This window comes from Macrobrachium rosenbergii, chromosome 28 (assembly GCF_040412425.1).
Source record: "Macrobrachium rosenbergii isolate ZJJX-2024 chromosome 28, ASM4041242v1, whole genome shotgun sequence".
Taxonomy (NCBI): domain Eukaryota; kingdom Metazoa; phylum Arthropoda; class Malacostraca; order Decapoda; family Palaemonidae; genus Macrobrachium; species Macrobrachium rosenbergii.
Genome location: NC_089768.1, coordinates 20,547,501 through 20,574,214, shown reverse-complemented (window position 1 = coordinate 20,574,214; position 26,714 = coordinate 20,547,501). Strand labels below are relative to the sequence as shown.

The following is a 26,714-nucleotide window of genomic DNA, read 5'->3' as shown; positions in this document are numbered from 1 at the left end:
TTCATGGGCATATTCATGTATTAGGAATTTTTTTCACTGTAATGATACAATGAATATGCCCATGAACAAAACGAAATATATTGACTTCAATGACGGTACGAATATATCCCTACGGTCGATGATGGTACGTAAGAGAGGGCCAAGATTGTAAGTCTCTTATATTACAGTCAAAACTGACTGTAAAGTGAGAGAAATTCCGGACTGCTGGGCCTGTGAAATGGCGGTAATATAAGAGAACCCTAGACTATATGGGGGGCGCCAATAACTCTCTCTCTCTCTCTCTCTCTCTCTCTCTCTCTCTCTCTCTCTCTCTCTCTCTCTCTCTCTCTCTCTCTCTCTCTCTCTCTCTGTGCAGGCTCATTCCCCTTTGGAGCCTTCTTGGGTTTATAATCAGTTGACTCTCCATATAGGCTTTAAGCAGAAGATTTAGGGAAGAAAGAAAAGAACACAAGTCTGAACTAAAGGCTATGCACATACAAATATACTTTGCGTTTTATTCAGAAAGATACCAATTTATCGGCACTGCGTGATATCTATTACAGTTTAAACTAGAAGTAGTTGGAGCTAAGCTAGGTCACGCAGTAAATTATGTTCAATACTCCTCTTGAAGGCTTTTACTCTTTTGCCACTTAAAAAAAAAAAAAAGCAGTTCATACTCTGGTTTTATAGAACTACATTTCTGTTGGTTTGTTACAGCCCGGAGGTCCATACCAGGCTTTCTACTTATTTACACATCTTTCAACAAGACCCCGCGCTAGTGTATGATTGATTCAGCCTAAAACAACCTTCTAGATGAAATATGCTCCCCTGACAAGCTCTATTAATACTGATAGTCTAATTAGCTACCATTGCATGTCATAAAATAAAATAATTTCCATAATTAATCTTCGGAGCAAAAGGGGAAAGGTGAGACGGGAAAAGTTTTTTTTTCTTTTTGTGCCTCGATCATTACATTTCCACTGGATATTGGAAACATATCCACACGAAGCTTAAAGACGAGCAGTTATAAAAGTAAGAAGCTTACAGCCTATTAAATGTGTGCATTTTGTACCTCCAGTATTTCCGTTTCACGTGATAAACTCAAGGAAATGTTATGAAAAATAAATGTCTCGAAGATGGCGTCCAAGATTTCGGAATCCAGATTTAATACAAAAGTGAAGCAATCCCACTTGCTTTAGACACTAAAGGAAATTGCCATGACTTTTTTTTTTATATTTAACTACGCGCAATCGATGCTTTGCAAGCTCGTTTCCGTGATGTTACACGAGACTGAATGTGTCTGATTTAATTTTTGCCTCCACTTTTGGCTAATTGTGACACCGGCTGATATATATAAAGCGACCAGTTATTGGCAGGAAGATGCTAAAAGATGCCACTTTACCGTTTAATTTCTCATTTTATTTGTAAAATATAAGCAGAATCATATTAGATATTGTATGACGTTTATCTTTGCAATGAATTTAGAAATTATCAGAGATTTGTAAGGTTGTCTCTGGAAATAAAGATGATTAAAGAATAGTAACGTCATAACAAAAAAAAAAAACACCAGCTTGTAAACTTCCCAGGTTTCAACACTGCTCAGGCCAACAGAGGCACAACGGGATTTTGGAAAGGTGCCCAGGCCATTCCATCCTCTCCAGTGATCAAACCCGGTCTTTCCGGCTATAAGACGAGACTGCTGATCAGAACGAGAGAAATAAAGACAGAGAAATATATAGGAACAAAAATCATATTCCATGTTAATTGGATTTGTTAACCCAGTTGTTTCATCTCTAATCCAGACTTGTAATAATACAGGGAAATCGAGCTCTCTTAAAAAAAGTAATAACACTCAATTTTTGTTAATTAGTTCGTGCAACGATTATAGATATGTCTAACCCAGACCAATATCCTATGAGCCATTCGGGGAAATGAGTATATTATTAGTTTTGTTAATCAACTGTAAATGATTAAGTATATTACTTCTCTCATTAGAGACAAAAATTATCACATTGTAATACATCATCTTTGTTATTAAAGTGCGTGTGTCTATTTGACCAACCCAAAACTTACTTTATTAATGACTAGCGACGGGAAAATGTTAATTTAAAAAATCAGCTGATAAAAGGAGCAATAGGAGTAAAACCAAATATAGAAATAAAAATAAGAGTAAAAATATAAATAACATATAAAGCTTAGACTTACATATGAATCACGGCGTCAGAATCCACAACGAAAGAATAAAGCACTGTGGGACGAGCATCTCGCACTAACTCAAGAGCCTGGATAGCTCAAAGATCCTAGAGAAAGAATTCTATAAAAGCACAGAAGAATAGAAAATATTCGGCAAGAACTCTCCTAGGGTTGGGGATAAAACGTAGACCATCACTGTCTGTGAAGAAAATTGTAATTTTATATAGTTTTAGGATAAGGGTCCCTAGACATGGTTGACATATACACAGAGCACCATTCCAAAAATGGTAGGACGAAAGATCTGAAGTTTCTACCATTAAAGTCTTCATATTTATACATATTGAAAGCTTGGTACATAAACTCAATATTGTAGCAAGCGCAGAGAGTATATCTTTTTTAAGCGCCATGTAAAAGTATGCTTTAAGCCTAAGAGTATAGTCAGATATTAGGAGCAGTATTACTAAAGCACACTAGTCATTAATGGGTGGGTGCGGATACAAGCTCGGGTAATGATTGGAATTTTTCATTTTACCCAATGTGACGCCCTTGCGTTGCTGGCTACACGGCATACTAGTCTTCATCACGGCTCTGTCAAGACTTGTCATCAACTTGTCATCAGTAAAGACTAAACACAGCATACGCCCTCAGTCTTTTCAATAAAAGATAAGACTAAAAGCACCTAAAATTAACTCAGGTGGATAATCCTTCAGTAACTGACAAAACGACTGAAATTGTCTGCCGTATGCTCAAAAGATAGGGCAAGCTCAAAGTTGTTCTCTTTATGAGCAACGGATATAAAGAAAAATATGTCCTGTTTCATTACCTTGAAGAATCAGCCTTTCCGCAACTGGAAAAGTGAAAATAGGCCTAAAATTCTCACAATTTGCTGTTACTAACTTTTGGAACAAACACTATATTGCCGAAGTTACACAAATGTAAAAAAAAGAAAAAAAAAAGAAAGATATTAATGGGGTGAGAAGTGCTTACTTTAGAGCAAGCAAACTAGACAATTGTTCAAGGCTAACTCAGGTTGCCATCTGAATCTTCATTGACTAGACAGTTGAAGCTGAGAATTTTTATTGTCCCTGGAGAAGATTAGCAATTCTGTTGGGAAGTAGCTCCAGATCCTAAAAAGTCAGGAAAGTGTATGTATTCATAAAGCCACTTAGTGGCTCAGGTTGTTTTAAGTTGCACGGAAGTAACGAATAGGGTATTGGGTTAACAAGATTATAAACTGGTCTACCTGACGTGGCTGAATTGACTGTTTTTGTTTTAAGTTCTTCTTCTTCTTCTTCTTCTTCTTCTTCTTCTTCTTCTTCTTCTTCTTCTTATTATTATTATTATTATTATTATTATTATTATTATTATTATTATTATTATCAGTCTTTTTGTATAGATGATCATTCTTACCTATTTCATTATGTTTTTGATAATCTTTCAGCGGTCGTACCGGCCGTAATGAAGTTCCTACATATTTTTTTGAACTACTTTTATTAATAACACCTACCGAAGATTAATTATCGGGTCTTCGGGACCAAAGAGAGTTAATTAGATTAGACTAACTCTTTCGTTCTCAGTTTCCCTCATTTGAACATTGATTATTCACACGGTCATTATCTTTCCTTGAAGTTAGCGGATCATTACAATAGTAGATATCTCAGGGTAAAGTAGGGAGTATAATATTTTTATATATCGCTGCCGTACGATTTGTGTTTCTTAATTCAGCCACTACGATTTGTAAGTAATTAATGCACGAGGAGGGAAAATTTCTAAGCCAGTGCAACACTTAGCCAGTTAAACTTTGGGTACATTGTAAATTAAAACGGAGTTTTTTTCGTCCTCATTTGAACTATAATCTTTTGAAGTGAACTGCCCTTTTCTGGTTGATAGTTTGCTTATTTTTAGGAGTATCTTAATCTTTAAGAGTTTGTCGACTCATTATTTTGAGTCACCGATATCAGCTCCATCTTGCAGATGCAAGCACGAGTTGGTTACTAAGTTTTCCTTCAAGAATACATCTAGCTACGAGTACATCTTGTCAGGACACCTGAGATGAAGGCAGAAGAAGCTTTGTTTTAAATCATTAAAGACTCTTACACACAAATTGGCCTACGACTTTCTGTCGCAGCCAACAGTGAAAAGTTTGAATTCACTCTCCAAGAAATAAAAGTGAAATGTTTCGGTGAATCAGTTTCCATGAGTGAGGACTTAGATGACCTCCAAATACAAAGACTACTTAGGATTCAGGCTGTATGCGTAGAGCTTCATTGCAATCCAGTATGTACTGCAGTTACTTTATAAATTACCTGTTATAATTATCTGCGTTTCAGTTTTAAGGCTAATGTAAGGTTACTGCATATAGCATTTCCAAATTTAGCATAGTTTTTCTACTGAAGTAAAGAATGGACGTTATTCCCTGAAACGAACAAATAAAACTAGCCAGTAAAGAATATATTCCCACTGGAGCGGTATCATAGAGAAGGATATCCAGTAATCTGATACTTCCTGAAAGTGGAACAAAGGGTAATGAGATAATCATTCTCTAAAAGGGAATAATGTAAGAAATAGTAAATATAATCTGCAAGATTATCTGACGAATAAAGACCCTTTATACAGCTTTCCTTCCAGAAGGGAAAAAATAATATAGTTATTTTTCTCCACTTTCGTTGACTTTGGAACTTTACTAATGTCCTCACTTTGACTATTGTCATATTTCCTAGAATTAATTACAATTCATATTCAAACGTTTGCGTTTTCCTCCTTACTGCCCCTCCTTAGCAGTTTCGACGCCAGGTTTATACACAAAATCAATCATTCAATCAATCTCACAGTTGCTACTCAGTTGCCTAAAACAAAGACTTGATTGGAAAGAACTGTAAAGGTAAAAATGAAAAATCAAACAAAACACACAATGTCTGTTATTCTCCAAGAATACTGATTGAATTATTTTTTTTTATTGTACTACATCATTATTTACTTCTCTTTATAGAGCTACAAGTTTTTTGAAGTATATAATTCATAGATCACATTATCAGGCACAAAATAGACCTGAACATTTCACATGCTTCACAAAACATTACTTATTTCCCACAATAATACCAATAACCCTTTCATTTGAAAAGGTATATCACCAGACACATATACGTTCAGATGAAAGTAAATGGGGATTAATAATACACACACGTGCATATACGTACACATATCCGATTTATATATATATATATATATATGTATCATGAATGAATTTTTTTTACTCTGCAGAAATATCGACCAAGAGTTCATATTTCAAAGACTTGTTTTCAAAGAGCGAAGACCTAATTCAGAATACTGATTAAGAGACCATTTGTTTCATTAATTAGTGTCAATCATATTCTGATTAGTTTCCGTGACAAACCATTTTATTTCGTGACTCAAAATGTCTACGTATATGTGAATGTCAGTATGCACTGACATTACTCAGCCCATGTGTACAACATATAGTGTGTATGTGTATGCACATAATATATAGCATTCACAACTTCCGTCGTCAGATACTAATACTCCTAGACATAAATAGTTTATAATTAACTGCCCTCGTTTATATTCCCATCAAAGCAGCGTATTGTCCACATACGCTTAAGGAGTCAACATGTATATTCCGATTAAATCCAAGTATCATTTCATGATATAGTGGCATTATGATATGTGTTATCAATGAGAATCAAAATTATATCAAAATAAATCCTCTGGGTTCTCGAGCTGAATCAGTAATATTCCCTTTTTTATTTTATTTATTTATTTATTTTTAGTTGTTTCGACCCTCTGAATCCCGATTTATGGAAAATGGAAACGGACAACGAGAAGACGTGTCTCAGTCACGACATATATCAACATACAACACGCATCTACGGGGAGGAGTCTATCACTGGAATGGCCCTTTTTTTTTTTTTTTTTTTTAACAGGTGGTCTGTCTGCTCCGTTCTAGAGCCTCCGTGACTGGTTGGCGTCCAATGCCTGATTCAAATTTACCAGGGAAATTTGGCAGAGGTCGCTACGCTAATCCTTTGGCATTTTGTGACGGACACCAACCATCTATTTCCTCTGGAACATTTGAATTTACCACAAAGTTTCAGTCACTTCCACTGAACGCGAAGGTTCCTATATGGAAGCAAGTTGATCCAGGTACCAAAAGGAGTTTCTTAGGCTTACTCCACTCTCCAAAGTCAAATGGTAAAAATTTTGGTCAAAGGTTCGCTAAAATTTCTTTATTGCATTGCATTTCTAGTGATTGTTTATTTCAACTAACATCGTTGATTTTGCATTGAATTTCTCTCAAAGTGGAAGGCAGAAACATAACTAGTGTTAGCATGAATCCAAGACCTAGAAACCATTCTAAGATGGTCAAAATTGGTTACTTTCATCAGTTTTTTGTCACTTCTTCCTTTTATAAATTCTTTTTGTACAACTACTTATTATGCTTACTTTATGTCTTACAATAACAAACCGTACCTCTCCTCTTGACAACACCACTGAATGCACCACTAAGTGCTTTAGATACAATGAAACATTCACAGCTTCTGCTCTTGAGTTTAGCTACAAATTTGTACAAAGAACAAATAGATGCGAGAAGAAGACTCGGGCATCATCCATCAACCAATCCAGAAGCCTTTGGATACACAGCTATTCTTCGTCGGTGGTTGAACAACCGGAAAGCAATTTTGGTCTTAGGTTCTCAGCGAGATTCGAGGAACTGCCTGACGCAGGGGTCGTGGGTACAAGTGCCATCGTCGTCATACCGATCGGCGTTGCTGAGGAGGTTGAACGTGCCTCCAGCAGCGCTCAGGCAATCCAGGTTTCCGGAACACGCAGCTTCCAGCGATGAGGACAAGATGGCGTCACATTCATGGCCGGACACGCTGAGGCTGGAGCCCTGTTGGAAATAGCAAGTGGGTAAATGTTACTGTATAAATTGGACAATAGTCGTCTGTATATATATACATATATATATATATATATTATATATATACATGTGTGTATACATATATACATATATATACATACATATGTATATTGTATATATATATATATATGTATATATATATATATATATTATATATATATATAATTATATGTATGTCTGTGTCTATCAATATACCTCAATTTTTATTATGTCTAGAGCAGCCAAAAATCTCTCAGTTCACAAGTCACACTGCCGGATATTAAATAACAAATGAAATAATAATAAAAGACATACATGGTAACCGAAAAAATCATTACGTTCATGAGGTTAATAATCCGTTAATACAACCATTATTTTCATTCCACACTACAAATTGATTCCATGCGCCCATTAATTCAATGAAGATCCGGAGGGTCCTTTAGGAAATAATTGAAATGTAAAACACTCTGTGAATAGATCTATTCATCGAAAGTGTTCTGGGACGTCCAATTACAATATGCAATTAGTCGAAATTAATGAAAATTACAAAGCAATAAGCTTCAAACCTATATTGAATGTATTATTAGCGACGAGGATCCTGGAGAGAACGAGTGCCTTTGTGCATTTAAGGACACCCCTAATTGAAGAAAGTAGCTTATTTAATTATAAAGCACAATATAAGTGAGAGTTCGTTGTGGATATCAGAGCGGTAAGAGTTAAATTGTAGAACTATTATTATTATTATTATTATTATTATTATTATTATTATTATTATTATTATTATTATTATTTTAGGACTAAATTCTTACAGCCATTATCTCTGAAGACTGATACTTACACACATGTAGCAGACCTCGTGACGGAGGCAAGGCCCAAGGAAGGCTTGGTCCTGGTCCCCTACGATTTTGGTGACGTCCACGCAGTTCATGTAGACACGATCAAGAACTGGGCAGTCTAGGAAAGAGACGAAGGAGAAGGGTTAGGATATCCTGAATAGAAAGGGCCTTCCAAGGACTTACAATTATGTCGTTGTTGTTTTTGTAATCGTTCCCTCAGAAAAAATTAAAAAGATTACTGTGTGCGCCAAGTTTTTATCTAAATATTGCTTTCATTGTTGAGAAAGGGGAAATGTTTCCTTTGACTTCCTAATTACTCAAATATAAGGTGCAGAAAAAAAACTCGTTTTAACGAATGATAAAAAAACTTTATAACCGCAGCATCAGCAAAGAACAACAATAACAATTATATTTATTCTTGGTTAACGCAACTGAAACGAGTAGCCTTTCCATTACTGTTCCAGTTTAGAATAACATTCTAGCCTCATGATAACGTTGAAATGGGATATATGAGTATTTCGCAACAAAGAGAATAGGTGCTAGAGTTAATCTGATATCGCATCAAAGAGAAGTATGACGATTGAACTGAATTTGGAAAGAGAGATTTATTGTGTGACTGATTTTTCCTTACAAAGAAATGACAAATAAAAGGCAATTTGCCGGGATTCTAAAGATAGCAACCTTTCTTGCGACACTAACACAGCACATGACTGAAGTAAGATCAAACCAGTAAATTAATGTATATATATAAAGGAAGATTCCACACGGATACCACAGAACTGAACGCGTATATTTCAGTATTGTATGCATATAGCTAAATTTCAAATCAATAGTGATCGTTATTCTATAGTTTAACTTGTACGTGAAGCTGTCAAAAATGAACATAGATACTGTTTATATTGTCATTTTGTGGACATTTCAACAAGATGGTTCATACAACTATAATGTCCATAGATTTTTTTTCAGCCTTAAGTTAAGCAATTCATGTCAATAGGCAAATCTGACGTAATGTGTACATTACTTTCTCATTAAGTATGAAACCGCCTCTAGCCACAGCAATAAATTCACTTGTGATAAAGTAGTGAAATCAGTATTCTTTTACTGAACTCAGTCACGGTACAGCAATTCTAGCATAAATTTCTAAAATTCTGACCGTGAAGATTATTTTGTAAATGCAGCATCAGGAGATAAGCAGTTCAAAGATCAGTACTGAGGATTTCCGCAGACCTTCAGGAGGAGATGGATGGAACCCGTCTTGGAAAAAAAAATGGTCTCCTAGTTTCTATGGTTGATGAAGACAGAGGTTGGATAGCCTGTCAACTAACGGTTTATCCTTTAAAGATACTTCGTAGAAAATAGATGATTTTCAATTTCCACGCAGTAATTTACTTCTTTTCCTCGCTCTCCGTATTTTTCAAGCTATCTGTACCTATATTTCTCTGCCTGTTTCATAACAACAGCTATCATATCACAGTAAGAATAAACTGCATGCAAGGGGGCTCAATAAATAAAGCTGAAATTGAAGACATCTCAGATAGCAGTGTTGTTCCTGGAATTCGCCCAGTTCGATTTCGGTGACTCCCCGGAGGATGTGAAGGACCTCAAAGAATTATTCTCGTCCCAAATGTCTGTCCTGCGCCATTTCCCACAGGCCATCCTATTCCTTCCCTATTGTCTCTCAGCCGAAGTCTCTAAATTCTACCCCTCCGGAGGCTGCCTTTCCTCACCAGCCCACCCAGGTACTTCTTGCTCCAGTTTTCTTTCTTTCCAGTGCATATGGCCAATCCATTTCCATCTGAACGGTCTCCTATGGTTCAACGGGTTCTGATTCATCTACGTCTCCTATCCTTTCTGGGGTAACTCTGTCCTGCCACTTAATTCCTTTCCTTTTCAAGCTTTTATATTTCTATTTAAATTTTGCAATGACTCAGTTTTTTTATGGGAATGTGTACACAAAGATTACCTACTCTGAATATTTCATATTCCTTTTTAAAGTATTTTAAGCATCATAATTTTTCAGACGACCTTACAATTTTTTCTTTAGGCTGTACTTTTTCTTTCGTTTTTAAAGTGATAAAATTCTTTTTAAGTTTTTCATTGCGTTGTCAAAGGGGTGGTAGTTTTTAATGCCATTCACCTATCGCCATAGAAACTTTTAATTCGTGTACTGCTTTACCGTTTCTTGCGCTATAAATGAACTGACAAGAAATTTTATTTCCCAAAAGTCAACCTTTCTTTATTTCCCACATAGTTTTTCTGTTTTCTCCATGAACATTTTTTTCTATCTGTCATGCACTTTTATGTTGTTGTCCTTTTTACAGCTTTTTGTTATATTCCACATTACAATTATTTCTTTAGCTTACCCTCGCGTAGTTCATTTTTTTATGTTTTCCTAGCTCTAGTTTTTCCTATTACAGATTTTTTACTAGACACGGATGAACGACATTGTGCCCACAAGTTTAAGTTTATGCTCCTTTAAAACAGGTTCTTACCTTTAAAAAACGGCAGTTATCTGCTTATGTCTTCATTCTTTGCAAATATGTACAAATATATCTATGTATATATATATATATATATATATATATATATATATATATATATATATATATATATATATATATATATATATATATATATATATATATATATATATATATATATATATATATATATATATATATATGTACATATATATAAAATATATATATATATATATATATATATATATATATATATATATATATATATATATATATATATATATATTCTACGCATGTGTTTGAATAAATATGGGTAAATATAATAATTATCCTATATTCCTGTCGTGGAAAGCACGCCCAAAAGTGAGTTGCTTACCTTCCCTGGTATTCCCCAGGAAGATGGCAGGAAGAGCGTCCTGTTCTCTTCTCATCCTGCTGATCCTTCTGGCGTTGAGAGCGGATTTCTTATTCTTCTTCAGATCGTCGACTGTAGACCGTTTCCTCGACACTGCGGACAGCGCTGCGATTCCTGATGAAGAAGGACTCCTGCTGCTGCTGCTGCTGCTGGTGCTGCTGCTGCTGCTGCTGCTACTGCTACTTGTCGTACGTTTCCTGGCTACTCCGCTAAGGCCACTTGACTGCAAAAACAAACACGTTTGATTTGCAATGGATTCCGACGACTGCTCGGGAACTGAGCTATTTGGTTCCACATCTCCACACGCAGGTTATTTATCAGTTCAGATTTTATGATAGATTGGTATTTCGTGAATCACGTTTCTGTGTTTAACCAAATAAAACATAACCAGAGTGAAATGAATTTCAGTGATTTATCACTCATTGGTTTCCAAATATATTTGCTCTGAGTCACCATAAAAAAGGGGGTAAAATCACGGTCACTGTTGTGTTAAATTTAGCCATTGTTCGCGTGACATTTACTTCAAACAACAAATTCAGTTTCTATCGATGCTTCATTGTTCGGGGCCTCGCATGCTATCGCAGATTTGCCTGATTTAGTCTACTGAATCAAAGTGATCTCTACACTGATTATCCATATATCTTTCTTTATTATTTAACAATTGTGTGTGTGTGTGTGTGTGAGCTGGCGTGTGTGTGTTTGTGTTTGTGTTTGAGAGAGAGAGAGAGAGAGAGAGAGAGAGAGAGAGAGAGACAGACAGACAGACAGACAGACGGAGGGGAGAGTGATATACATATATGTGTGTGTTTATATATATATATATAAATATATATATATATATATATATATATATATATATATATATATATATATATATATATATATATATATATATATATATATGTATATATGTGTGTGTGTGTGTATATATGTATGAATTACTGTACCTAGGTTATAATCATCTGTACTTGATGAACACAAATACGCATCACATTACATGACAATAAATTTTCCCTCTTACCGACGCAGTTTCTTCGTTCTGGAGTTCTTCAAGGCGAGCTAGAGCCTCCCTCATTCTTTCTAGGGCGTCGAGACGCACCACAATGTTAGACAAGAGCTCCTCGTTGTTGCCGTTTCCTAGTTCTTCCTGGGCCTCAGCTGCCACTTCCTCTTCGGCTTCTATTGGGGAGAAAAAAAGAAGCAAAAAAAATAATTTATTACATATAATATTCTGCATAAATCTCCAATTTCAAAGACCAAGATCCGTTCGACCCGTGAGAGATCAAGGTGTGAAAACAGTTTCCCAGAGAGAAACATTTTCGATTTCCTTTCATATTAGAAAACAAATAACTTCTAATTGAATTATAAATAAGGAAATCAACTATACAGTTGACAAAAGAAGAAGGAATGTCATGTTTCTAAAATGAGAACGCCGTCAAAATAATGAACAGTTAAACAAGTAAGAGCAGAGTTCCAGCGTCGAGAGCATGTAGGAATAATGGAGAGTTACCTGAGGGGCCCAGTGGGTGAGGAATCATTAAATTTACTCTCAGTTTCAATACTCTTGTCGAGGAATAAAAAGTTCCAGCGCTATTATTAATATCATTATTACGCCAGGTATTTTGTCATACGGCTGTTCATCCGTTCACAACGACCAAGTTCATTATATCATCATCATTTATTTTCATCCTGAACTCTTGACGAGAAAGATACATAGGGGAGAGCTTTCGACTCCTTTCTTGCATCCCTGGGCATACTGGTTTCAGTTATGTAGGCAATACCTTTCTTTTTCTCTTCCCTATATATATATATATATATATATATATATATATATATATATATATATATATATATATATATATATATATATATTTGTGTGTGTATGTATATAAAACACACACACATATATATACACATATATATGTGTATATATATGTATATATATCATCTGACAATTACACATTATCAGTACTTGTTGACGCTGGATACTTAACAGTAAACCTGTTATTCTCTTGATCGTTGCGTCGTTAGAAGCGATCTACAGACATTCATTCCGAATAAAACTTTTAATTCCCTTTAAAACCATTTTTGCTAACGCATTAATGATAGAGAATTAGAGTAATGATCACTACAATCTCTTTTAAGCTCAGTGCTTAATCCGTTCGTTTTTACATTCACAAATTGCTACATTTTTTTTTTTTCATGCTCAGAGATATGACCCAGTTTTGTATCCTTTAATTTGATTCACTTGCTATAAGTCTTTTGAGTCTTTTCATCGTATCTTTACTAATTAGTCTTGAGATAGATTATCTTTCACGTTTATCTTGAGTAATATTCTTCTGTATATTAGTCACTTTACCTGGTTTACGAATCCATCATTTATAAACTGAAAGTCATTCAACATATCTTTGGCACTTCAAATATTTTCATCATTCCACTTTGCACCCACAGATTCCCCATTAAAATCTCTGACACTTCAAAAGTGTTTATCATTGCACTATACACCAGTAATTTTCCCATTAAAATCCTGTCTGTACGATTCAAAAAGCAAAATAAACATGTCGCCTGAAACAGTCATCAATTCTTTCAAATAATATGAAAACTTAGTGATGTCATCTCACGTTAGTTATTCTACTTCTGTGATTCATTGTCTTATATTGGCTGTTATTCTTACGTTGCTTAAGTTATGTTTTGATTTCATTTATGTTTTCAAACATTATTTCTCTGGATATTAAAAAAATTTTCCCTTTTCCCAATTGTTTTTTAACTTCTAGAAATATATCTTCTAAATTCATATTTTATCGTTTCAGATGTAGCAGCCTGTACAAAGAGACTGCACAGTTTCGTTGTAGATTTTACTTACTTTTAGACATTGTTCTTTAGACATTTTTTAGACATTATCTTTCCACTGAATGCAAATCATCTTCTCGGTTAAGTCCATCAACATTCTCCTATCTCTTGTTCACCCTTTACTCTTTGGAACTCGATATTTTAACACTTTATTTATTCTGGTCATCTCTATTCTCTCTCATACTACCTTTTCAGTCATCTTACGGCATATCTCCATGTTTTCATCTCAAATGATTTTGTTTATTATCATCTCATGCCCAGTTCTACATTTTTTTTATTGCTGTGGCGTTTTGCAAGATTTGTGCATGTTTATGGTTATTTTAATCATCGTCTAACTATAAATTCTTATTTTCTTAAAATCTGCCAAATACAATTTCAGTTCATTATTTCCAATGAACAAATCCAAGCAACGTATAATTACTTTACTTTTTTTCACATTTTAAGTATTGTCCTCATTATACAAATCCTCATGTAATACTTTACCTATGTTTTCTGGTAATGTATTACTTTAACTGAATAATCTCTCTCTCTCTCTCTCTCTCTCTCTCTCTCTCTCTCTCTCTCTCTCTCTCTCTCTCTCTCTCTCTCTCTCTCTCTCTCATCTCGGGTTTTTCATTTCGTCCAGTTTTCTTCCTTAATCTCGATTTCTACCATTTATTTCTAAGTGCAACTGAATATTTCCTACCGAATTCATCATAACAGATTTATACCATTAATTGCTGCCTTATCTCTCTCTCTCTCTCTCTCTCTCTCTCTCTCTCTCTCTCTCTCTCTCTCTCATACACACAAACATACAAACACAAAACTACATCCAGAAATTATTTCCTAGAAAACATATCAAAGATTACATGAAAAAGTGTTAAAATAGAATTGAAAGTCATGAAGGCACGAAGGCTTCTCTAAATTATCCCCTACTCCTTAACCCCCCTCCCCATTAAGCTCAAAAGCAGCCTTTCAAGGAATCTCAGTAGTTAACACAATGTACCTGAAGCTCATTTGCAAGCTTACACACACACACACACGCACACACACAAACACACACTCACGCACACACACGAATACACACGCCACAAAGCACCGGCATTCACGTTCAGGTAAAAGGAGAATGTAAATGGGAGGAGGGTGGTCCTTTCTATTTGCTCTTCTGGCTGTGTAATTGTGGCGGGACCAGGAAGCCCCGATGGCGGTCTATTACCTTCGTCTTATGGATTTAGAAGCCAGCCAGCGTGAGGGGTCGGTGTCCCCGGCGCTGGGCTGTTCTTTAGTGTGGGATATCCTCCTCATTCCTTCCGCCGAATTAAGCCCGAATGCTCTTAATGAGATCCCGTTTTTCTCGTGTGACTTATGAGACGCGTTTCTCCTTTTTAGTTTTCTGTAAAAGAAAACTATTGTGACGGCTTTGTCCGTCCGTCCGCGCTTTTTCTGTCCGTCCTCAGATCTTAAAAGCTACTGAGGCTAGAGGGCTGCAAGTTGGTATGTTGATCGTCCACCCTCCAATCACCAAACATATCAAATTGCAGCCCTCTAGTCTCAGTAGTTTTTATTTTATTTAAGGTTAAAGTTAGTCATGATCGTGCGTCTGGCAACGCTACAGCACAGGCCACCATCGGGCCGTAGCTGAAAGTTTCATCGGCTGCGGCTCATATTGCATTATACGCTATATAGGAAACTCGAGTGCGCCGAAGAAACTTCGGCGCATTTTTTACTTGCTTTTTTTTTTTTTTTGCTTTGCTTTCGTCAGTGATTTGTTCCTGTCGTCATGCGTGACTTTCTCTTATTCTTTTGCTCTTTCTTCGTCCCTAGTTTCTCCACATATACTGTACTTCGTATGTTTTGCATTTCATGAAATTCTCGTCCTTCTTCGCTAATATTATGTTCATGATTCTTTGTTATTGTTTCCTGGAGAAGGTGTCGTATTAAATGTTATTTCATGTCCTTATGAAATCACCCAAGACATTCACGAAAAATTCTTAACAATGGAGAAAACTTGCAGGTTTCATTTTATTTAGACGTTACGTTAGACATGAAGTGCAAATTGATAAACTTCGTTATACTCGTTTTCAACCAAAATCAAAGATATCGCATCTACAGTTACAACTATAATTGCTAAAACAGCACAGTTACTGGAAATCTCTGTCACACGACCGTTATCCAAATAGCTGCAGAATGGGAGGAAGGACACAGGAAAAATCAAAATAAATTTTTTAAAATTAAAGAAAAATCTTTCTATAAGGATAATTCATCAAACAAAGAAATGAAAAGAAAGTATAGATCAAGTACCAAAAAACTGACAATTGGCAAAACTAAAATCATTGTATCGTATACGAATACCAGTGATGCTATTATGAAAAAAATATCCCGTCATAGATAATAACATTTTCAGTGATTGATCCTGACGATCTTATATTTATTATATACATACACACACACACACACACACACACACATATATATATATATATATATATATATATATATATATATATATATATATATATATGTATATATATATATATATATATATATATATATATATATATATATATATATATATATATATATATATATATATATATATATATATATATATATATATGTATATATATTGATGTATACTGATATCCATAGTGCTGCAATGGTTTGAAGATTAATTAGATTAGTGTAAAAAAGAATAGTAAAAGAACGCTAAACTGGATTTAGAATGAAAAAGGAGAATCGGCTTTTGTAAAAGCTTTTGTTTTGCAGGCATATTAAAACTATTTAGAAACGTACTGGAGCAATTCTTAAAATGCCGTCAGTGAAATCGCTCTATAGCAAAAATGTAAAGCTTATATTTCCCTTCACGATAATTCTCTTACCTGACAATTTAACATTTTATACAATAAATGTAAAAGACAGACTTTGCTTCTATAATTTTCTTGGCTAATATTTAGGCAAAAACATGAAGTGAATGTATATGCTCGCATAAAATAAAGACTAACCTCTCAGCTTTGATTGCATGTATTCCAACATGGCGGGATTTTCCAAAAATTCATCAAGTCCAGACGATCTCTTGTCAGCTTCAAACTGGGCGTAGGCCATTCTCTTCTTCTTCTGTCCAACAGATCGGGCGATGCTCTTGAAATATTCTCGGGTTAAGAAGTCATTTAAATCCTTGTTGCTGCTCCTCTTTTCCACGGGCTGATATTCCGATTCCAAAGCTTTCCTCTCCCAGGCGAAGTAGTCATTAAAGGCTCGTTTTCTGCGGTCACCGGTAAGCTTCCCAGTCTTCTGCCGGTGAGCTGAGACTTTTGACTCTGCTGCCACGTGGGTGGTTGTGGCGTTGGTTTTATGCACGCCCTTAGTGCTGACGGAAGTTGTATCCCTTTTCCTTCTAATCATGGGGTCTCTGAAGCTCAGGTCTTGTCCGCTGTGGTATCGACTGGCTGTCCCGGGGCTCAGAACGCTCTTCAGGAAGAGCAGTTGCTCTAGCTTTTCGGCTTCTGTAGGGTTCATGATGCGCTCGTCAAACATGGCCTTCTTTCTCTTGATGGAATCAATGGCGTCGTAGAACTGCTCGGTGGGACTCACGATCATTTTGGGAGGGCTCTTCCTCCCGACGCTGTGGAACTGGTTGAGGCCCTCGCTGTCGAAGGGACTGTCGTCTCGTTTCCCCATTTCGTACATGCGGCCGATGGTGTGGAGGTCGTAAGGAGAGTTGGCCAGGTTATAGACGGAGTCCTTCTTCTTGAGAGGCATGATGAAGGGCGACGGTATGACCTTCTTCTCGGGGACGTAGTCGTCGGTGAAGTATCCTTCGTCGTTCTCGAGGAGCATCTTCTTCTTTCGGTCCTGCTGGAGGCTCCTCTCTCGGAAGAGCGAGGGGCCCCTCAGCTGGTCTTCGTAGTCGAAGTATTCGTTTTCGGCAGCCTCTGGGAGGATGACGTCATCTTCGTAGTCGTAAGTGGGCTGTGGTTTGTACGACCGCTTGCGGTACAAAGGATAGCGGTACCTGCGAAGAGAAAATCTATAATTTGACACTTTATGTGAAATCCGAAGGCGCAAAAACGACCCATCACAATCTTATGCAACAGGTGATGATTGCTTTTACTTTTTTATATATTAGTAAAGAGATTATTTACTGTTCAAATCTACGGAATTAAAATGTTATGGAAACAGAGGGAACAAGAATTGCAATCTATTAAGCCGGTGATGCTTTTCACATTATGATCTGATATCCGGTTGTTTACTTTAGTAAGCTTAATTAACACTTCTCAATATCTTATTTAGAGTATAATGATTTACTTAGATACGAAATGATTCTGGTATAAGAATTCCATCGGCTCTGGAGGTAAGTAGATAGAAAGACAGACAGACAGACTGATAGATAGAAAGACTGACAACGAGGTAGCATTAAAAAGGTAAATCTCAGGCTCAAGGTCAAATATGAAGGCATAAGGAAATGGTTAAATATCAGTAAAAGCTATTTGAAGCATATACATACATTGCTGACTAAACACGTTAAAAGTCAATGAAAATATTTTTAATCCCGACTTAACTAAAATAGTTTAGACGTAAATGTGCACAAACAGGTTACGAGGCTGCGCAAAACCTCTCATGCTTTTTTAAAAGCTTAAACACGTTCAAAACTTTTGAAACGGACTAAGCCACAGTCTATGAAGGGATGATGTTTGTGCATATTTTCTGTCATAATACAAACCCAGAAGTCAAGGAAGTGGAGCTGCATGCCTGACTTAGATAGGTGTAGACTATATATATATATATATATATATATATATATATATATATATATATATATATATATATATATATATATATATATATATGTATGTATGTTATATATATATATATATATATATATATATATATATATATATATATATATATATATATATACAATATTTCAGTGAGAGATGATCAAATATAGATTAGATTATATATATATATATATATATATATGTATAAATGTGTGTGTGTGTGTGCATGTATATATATGTATGTATATATAAATACACATTAACATATATGTGTATATGTATATGTATATATATATATATAACTCTTAGTTTATTTCCGTTATCTGATTATTCTTTCTTCTTTAACGTTATATGCTTGGTCTTTTTATGTTTCCAAGTAACTTACTGATCAGACCGCACAGTTTCGTACTTCCAATATTGCAATTAATTTTCTAATGTCTCTGATCTGTACTAGATTCCTAATTTTTTTTACTCATTATCACTAGACCTCTGGCCTTTTTTTGACATTTGCATAAGAATTCTGGTTTTTTTTCCACAATACTTTCCAGAAATGTTCTCTAGCATTAGACTCCAGAATTTATCTGTTTTTATCCAGATACTCCTCAATTCTTCTTTTCCTAATATTATATTCTAGTTTTTCTGTCGTTTTTCGTTTATAAAATATCTCTTTTCCTAAACACATCCCAAAGACAGTTCTGCTACAACTGCAGCATTTTCTATATTTCTCGTATTTCGACTCGGAATGTGCAAGTGATACCGGAATCAGAAATATTCAGAATTATACCTTTTGACAACCGCTAAATTCAGTTTCATTTTCTCGCAATGCAGCTCATTTAAAAATGCACGAGGAGAAGAAAGCTCTGCTTCAAATGGTGGATATGAAATAGATTAAAAGCGCCTTCCAGTTTCCAGCAGTCAGAAAGAACTCGCTTGAAAGAGTGAAGGAATTAACGTTCGTAGGATTCGCGTACGAGAGAAATTAAAATTAAAAGTTAGTAAGTGAAAGATCATGAATTTTCGATAGGGATCCCATTAAAGATAAACCTATATTGCAACATCGTTGTGGTATTCTAACATATGGTAACTTTTGACAGTGGTTGGCTTTATTCGTTCTGGTTTGATTTTCGTCGTTTTTGAAATTTAAATAAGAATGTTCAGTTCCTTTGAGGATTCTCCAGCGAATTAACTTTTAGTGCCCCCCGATGGCATTTTATCTCTTATTTTTCATTCTAGAACTCACTTTCCATCAAACAGAAAGTGACGGGTTACTAAAGAAAACTTGTAAATTGTTTATCCGCATTATATTTAGTTTAAATGTTAATTTAATTCAATTGGTCACTCGTGGACCCATACTGATGAAATTGGTGGTAATATAAGAGAGGGCTTAGATGTGATAGCCAGACCTTAGCTACATCATGAATTCTCTCAAAATTCGCTCAAGATTCTTCCATTCTGCATATTTTAATAAGAACCAGTGGAGAGTGAGGCGGCTCTCAGACGAAGAATTTCCTATAGACTGTCTCAAATACACTCTGAAAAAAGATATATAAGTAGATATCTTTATATTAAGTTTCTTGTATGAGTGACAAAGCGTTAGTGCTTATTATTGCGTTACTTGACTGCTGGGTCTTGCAACAAAGTTGAAAAGGCGATTGTGTTTACACATTTATGTGAATGTGGGTGTGAAGTAAGTCCGTGTGTGTTTGTGTGTGTATATATGTGTGTGCGATCAGTAGGATATCCAAGCTCAGGTGAATAGATCTTGATGAACGTGGGTAAACACTTTAGCCGAGTGATCCTCTCCAATATATGAACCCTTGGTAAACATCATTGGAGATTTCATAATTTGTCGAAATGGAAGCCATCTAGACCATTTTCATTTTCGTTGTTCCAGCCTTTATAGAAAGATTAAACCCGACAAACCTGCACTGCGACGTCCGTAACCAAATTCAGTAAGAATGGATACAATGTGAGCTCATTTGTTTGCTAATGAATGGCCTGGATAGATTTACTCAGTGATGATGATGATGATGGTGATGATGAAGTCATAAATACTGATGTGCTTTCTTTTCGAATTTGCCCATAGTTTATCTGGTCTAAAAATCATCATGATTTCTGCCTAAAAATATACTTAAATAAATATGCACAAAACTTACCATTGCATCGCTGGTAGGGGAGACAGAACCTCAAAAGCCGTAGGAAAAGTACGAACAAGAAAATACACAGTTATGAACACCAAATGGCGAGCCAAGGGATGAAGGCTGAGTGGAACGGCCAGAGTAAGATTTTAAATGCTGGGACAGGACGAAGAAATACCAACCTGCGGACCGAGAAGGCAGACAACTGGGGTAGGGGTACTGACCTGCGCACTCGAGATAATGGCCTGTACGCTGAGTAGGGTCTGGGGAGGTGCAACATATGGCTATGTGAATGCGGACCGCTTTATGTACAGACATATCACTCTAAGCTAAAATGACAAATTGCTGAGCTGAGATGACAGGCAGAGGCTGCCAGCGCCCAGGATGTGAGCATAATGTTTACAGGCGTTTTAGATGGAAACTTAAGCTTGATCACAGTATTTGTTTCGTATTTTTTTTTTTTTTTATCAGCAACTGAGCACCTGCTAAACTGCCTCCTGGTGGTGAGCAGCCTACGCCTGCTACGCTCTTCTGTTCTAATCCTAAATGAATATTAAAACATTTCACTAGTTTCTAGTTTTGGCTTTCTAATATGTGCTTTCAGAATGGGTGATTCAAATAAGAATCATCCTCGTACGTCATATTGTAGGTTCTAGGTTTCTCTAGACAAAACTGTGCGTTTTATTATCCATGCTCTTTACTCTGGGATGCATTCCTTTTAAAACCTTTGCTATATAAAAAGTTTTGTCTTTTTATGAACCTAAACTTCTTCGATACAACAGTCAACTAACATTATAGATATCTTGATATTTTTAATGGGAGGAATTTCAGCCCGAAAGTGAAACGTTCATGTTTTTAAGAACTTTTGACACAATTTTGATATTATAACAATACAGAAGAAAGGGATATTACAGTATGCTCTAAGGGGATGATAAACGTATCCGGTATTTACAAAGAAAAGAGCGCCATTTTGTTATTCATCCCGTGCTTATAAGTATTGTTAAGTTTCCTGTTTTATAATAACCATTGTAACATCTTTAATTTTCAAAATGACAGGATGACTTATCTTGTAACACTGCTGCTAATTCGGACTGCAAGTAAATCATATATTGCCAAGGGCAAAACAAAACTAAGGAAAAAATTTTCATTCAAACATTGCAATATACTAGACGTATATAAGTTGGATCAAATTACTATTTATCTTCTCTGATATCCTTGATATATCAAAGATTATATATGGTTCCCTCTATTCATTAATGCTCTAAATTTACAGCAAGCAGACCTCGTTACATCAAAAAGGAATTTTGGCATTACAACAAAACTTTACTTAAGAAAACTGTCCCTCTACATCCTAAAGTTACTCACCTTGAGACCGAAAGATTTGAAGTGAAGCAGAAACGAAAGTGGAGATGGAGAAGTAGAAACAGAAACTTTGCGAACAAGATAGCGAAGAAAAGAGTAGGCGAGAAATAGGAATAATTATCATTTTTAATTAGTTTCCCTTCTTATTAAACGAAAACGAGACCTGGGTTGGACTGGACATATTTTTTACATATTTTTAACAATAAAGCAATTCTTTTGTAGTCCAAAATGAACTGGTCGTTATTAAAACAATTTCCGGTACCGAATCTGTTTCATAGTGATTTAAAACTGTTGATTGCATTTAATAAGGTTTCATATTATATCATGGACGTTGTTAAGAAATACAACCTTCAAAGGACTAATTAATTGTGAGAGTTCTAATATTTAATTATGAATTAAAAATCGACAATGTACTCCATTAATTAAGAGAGGTAAAGACTGTAAGGTAAAGTTATAAAAGTTTTCGATTGTTAATTAAGGCAGCAGGAGTATTGTATTTTTTCTTATTGTATAAGTTTTAAAAGAGCTTTTTAAAATGAATAATTAATGTTCATTTGATGTACCATATTGTTTCTGCACCTTTACAATTTTCAGATGGGCAAAATATAAAAATAACATTCTAAGTTTCTTTGTATACAATAACAATAATAATAATAATAATATAATAATAATAAATATTTCAAAATAAATGAACTATTACTACTGTATAAAAATACCTAAAAAAAACAAGCAGACTCACAACATTACTATCTGCTACTCTGAACAAGCGTGATGGGGTTTTATCATTATTTTTAAACAAAAAGATTCTGCTTCTTTGCGTCTATTTACTACTGATTTTTTTTTTTTTTCTTTTCATAAATAAGAGATCTAAATATGAAGTAAATAATAGATCACTGAAATGTCTTTAAAGGGTTATGAAGAAAATATGTCCTATTTTAATAGCTTCTTTCAATAATATAGATCATTGTTCGCTTAATTTCAGCATTTTCAAGTGATCTTTAAATTGCCTCTGCAACAATTCTTTGACACAAAGGACAAACATCTTGAGGGCAGAGAAGGGGTAAAAGGGTAGAAATTCAGCGATGACAGACTTGCCTTTTCAACTCATTTTCGCTAAAGGATTCCACATGAGGGGGCTCATGTACCATACAGTAGTAAATCACACAAATGTCATATCTGTTCCCACGAAAAAGTATGAATGTTGTACATGCGTTTGTGCGCTAGCATATGATTCTCCCGTCCTCTCTCTTTAGATATAATTCATTATATCCTTTTCTGTAATCAGTATGATGTACAAAAATATATGCTATATAGATTTATGCAGTGTGTATAGTGTGTGTGTGTGTGTGTGTGTGTGTGCATTCGACGTTAAGCAATTTCCTTTACATATTGTGGTTTCAGAGAAAGTACAATAAAATGGTTGTTACTGCATTCAACACAATAATTGCTGAAATATGAATGACTCCTACGGAGAACATCCTCAACATCGTTTACTGCATATACTTTCGTGTTTCCTAGACACCAAGACTCTTCCTTTTCAGTTCCTCTCTCGTAAAATCTATCTACCACACGCTAGATCTCCTCCTCCTCCTCCCCCCCCCCCACCGCCCCCCGCCCGGCGTCCCCCCTCCTAATGCTCTTTTCACCAGCCGGAGGTCGTCTTTTCCTTCCTTGTGACCAGACTCTCTGAAAACACTCCCAGTCGGGAGGTAGTACTGTCAGAGTACCTCGCGGGGCGCACTGTTTGTAGTCATTACTCAAGTTTCTGAGCAGCGTCCTTCCGGACCCTGGCTGCACCCCCTTTCAATCCTTTCATGTTCTCTTTCTTCCTTCTTACTTTCCACCCTCGTCTCACAGTTGTTTCATCATCATTTTCATCGCTGATTGACCTCATAGGTCCCAGAGCTTTGCCTTTGGCCTAAATTTTATATTTCATTTTCAATCTCAAAACACTCTGTTCCATCCTATTATTCATTTTAACATTTTTTTTAACACGTCTTCACATTTTTCTCCCTTTCAGTTCGTCTTTCAGCACTTACACTACGCAAACAGGTCAACTCAACAGCTTCTGCATTTTGTCTTTCATTTGCATTGCACATCAACGCTTCACTTGCATATGAACGAGAGATGGCTCATCAACAGTCATGCATTGTCACCTTGGCTTTCATAGACATCTTAAGCCTCTGTCCAACCTTCTGCATACAACTGTGTGCCTTTCCTACATGTTTATTAACGGCTTTATGGATTTCAAATAAAGGACAGGGTGCTGCCTTGTCCGGCAAGAATTCACTCATGAATGCATACACAGTACCCATGCACTAACACGCTCACACACACACACATATATATATATATATATATATATATATATATATATATATATATATATATATATATATATGTATACATATATATATGTATATATTTATATATATGTATATATATATATATATATTATATATACATTGTATAGATATGTAGAGACATCAATCTATGAGAATAACATCTTACAAGACTTTCATTTACACATGACAGACAATAGTCTTGGTAACATGTTACGTCTGCTGAATGGTAGTGAATGGCTATTTAGATTAAAAATAGAATAACAGTAATCAAGTTCTTCGACGCAAAACAGGAATAACACAACAAAGATGAAAGTACTTTTGATATGGGAGGATGTGAAGTTGACAGGATGAGCAATGTTGACAGAAGGCATTACGGTTCAGGGCTACGAACGACGGACAAGTTTGACAAGCGGGAGGGTTAAGGGAAGGAGGGTTCTGGGAAGGAGGGTTCTACACTCCCTACGGAGGATGGACGTGACCTCCGAAGGGCTTCGTACTTACCTGTGAATGCCTCCTGAGGGTCTGTATTTGGAGTAGGGCAGGTTGGACTTGGAGCCGCCCCTCTTTCGCCTCTCCAGTTCATTGATTGCCGGTGCCAGGTTGTCTCCCTCCGCCTCCTGCTGGAGGTCCTCGGTGGTGTCCTTGTCACTGTCTAGACTCCCAGGGGCAGCCGCGGCCCATCCGGCCATTGCCAGTACGCAGACCACTAATAGCCTCATCCTGCGAAAGAATAAGGATACAGTGAATGAACGAAGCGTTGTGGGAGATCATTTTGTTGCTATGACTTTATTGCTTTTCTCTAAAGTCTGTTCATTCCTAACGAGGAATAGGTTCAAAAGAGATCCTCCATCGGAAATTTTAATAAAAGGATACGGTTGGATCCCTCATTTTCTTGTTTTAAACATTTCTTTATACTCTGTTTTACTATTTTGATGGTTATCTATATGCGTGTGAAATCATATTTGCGTTCCCGTTAAATCATAGTGTTTGACTCCATTACCTTGAGTAGGAAATAGAAATTTCCAAATAAATTTACAGATTACAATTACGAAGTGGATCTTGCATCTAAATTTAAAGGAACTAATGATTCTAGAGTATTTTCGGAAGATGGCATTTTTCAACTTTTGAAAATATGAGGCTATTTTAAAATATTCAGCAACATGACAGAAATAATATTTATAAGCAAGAAAATACATCACTGGCAACTGAGCTACCAATTCAGGCATTGTAAAAAAAAAAGTCAGTTAATTATGTTTATGGATATGCCGGATGATGATTAGGCTTCTTTACTTTAAGGTGACATAATAACTCTCCCTCAAGCTGGGGTAGCCAAGATAAGAATAGATTTTTCCCTCATTTAATCTTCTTTGAGAGTGTATCCTCTTCGTTTTAGAACTAGGCACATTAATAGCTACCTACTGATCCTCTTTAGAATAGCTGTAAGAACAGGCTTCTTGTTTTCATTTTTTTTAAAGACCATTTCCTGACCACATGACGTGCTATGGACCCCATCGTCTTTGTCAGACGAGACGCGTTAAAAGGTTGCGCAGACATTAACGTATCTATATTTCAGTGTTTTTGAGCGTTTTTTTCTTTTTCTTCTTCTTCTGATGTTTTCCCGTGTAAAAGCTACGTTAGGGATAATGTAAAAATGCGAATATATTTAAAGTGACGTAAATGGATTGTGAAATATAACTTCTGCCCTTTGCCAGGAAAAGAAATTTGTGGAGAGTCATAGCGCCTATATGATGCTCTTGACTACTGTTCCAGGCGTTCTTCTTTACAGTAAAGTCTTTAAAAGTAAAGTCACCGGGCCTTTAGGAAAGGAAATTGAAAATGATATCATTACAAGAAGTCTAGATTCAATAAGAGTGAATCGCGAAAGGGACTTTGCTGCAATGGCATTATTCTCAAAGATTTGCGTCGTCTGTTACCACTTGCCGTAAATTGAATGAACGATCGCCATGTAGCATCTTGAAAGTCCCCAGGCACGAATTTTCAACTTTAAAAAAAAAAAAATTTGGATGTTTTCCTTCAAAGTCCCCAGTCACGAAGTTTCAACTTAAAAAAAAAAAATTGATGTTTTCCTATGCATGAAATTCGAGACAAAATATAGAGTTAACAGGACCGCCCACCCAGCAACGTGTACAACCGAATGAAAATATTAAAGTCATTTAGGATAATCAAAACACGCTCGTGAGCTTCCATTTTTTTTAATATAATTTTCAAAAGAGAGAGAAAGGGCCAAGACGCAATCCAGAACCGTCGTGCTCACCCGTGTGAAGGTGACGACGTACAAACACACCAACGGAGAGACACAGGAAACTTCTTTGATCGTCTCCTCCGGGAGTAAAACTGGCAGTCAAAAAGGCCTCTCGTGTCTTCCTTCTTTCTCATTTTCTCCTTTTACACACGCTGAGGCTTCTCTGGATAACCAGGAA

At 35.8% G+C, this 26,714-nt stretch overlaps 1 protein-coding gene across 3 annotated transcripts in view; it reads right to left on the bottom strand.

Annotated features, from left to right (window-relative positions):
* Positions 1–5,074: 5,074 nt before the first annotated feature.
* The window catches only part of LOC136854106 (uncharacterized), a 230,961-nt gene continuing 209,321 nt past the window's right edge, over positions 5,075–26,714 (bottom strand). Inside the window, exons 3-9 of one of the 3 annotated variants that reach the window (XM_067130276.1) lie at positions 24,775–24,993; positions 20,791–20,829; positions 16,653–17,662; positions 11,843–12,000; positions 10,783–11,044; positions 7,929–8,044; positions 5,075–7,081 (exon numbers count right to left, since the gene is read on the bottom strand). In XM_067130276.1, coding sequence (XP_066986377.1) covers positions 6,884–7,081; positions 7,929–8,044; positions 10,783–11,044; positions 11,843–12,000; positions 16,653–17,662; positions 20,791–20,829; positions 24,775–24,992 — 2,001 coding nt within the window. In that variant the 5' untranslated portion in view covers position 24,993 and the 3' untranslated portion in view covers positions 5,075–6,883. Of the gene's footprint in view, positions 7,082–7,928; positions 8,045–10,782; positions 11,045–11,842; positions 12,001–16,652; positions 17,678–20,790; positions 20,830–24,774; positions 24,994–26,714 lie in introns of all 3 variants that reach the window. The other 2 variants (XM_067130277.1, XM_067130278.1) reach the window with 2 other exon arrangements.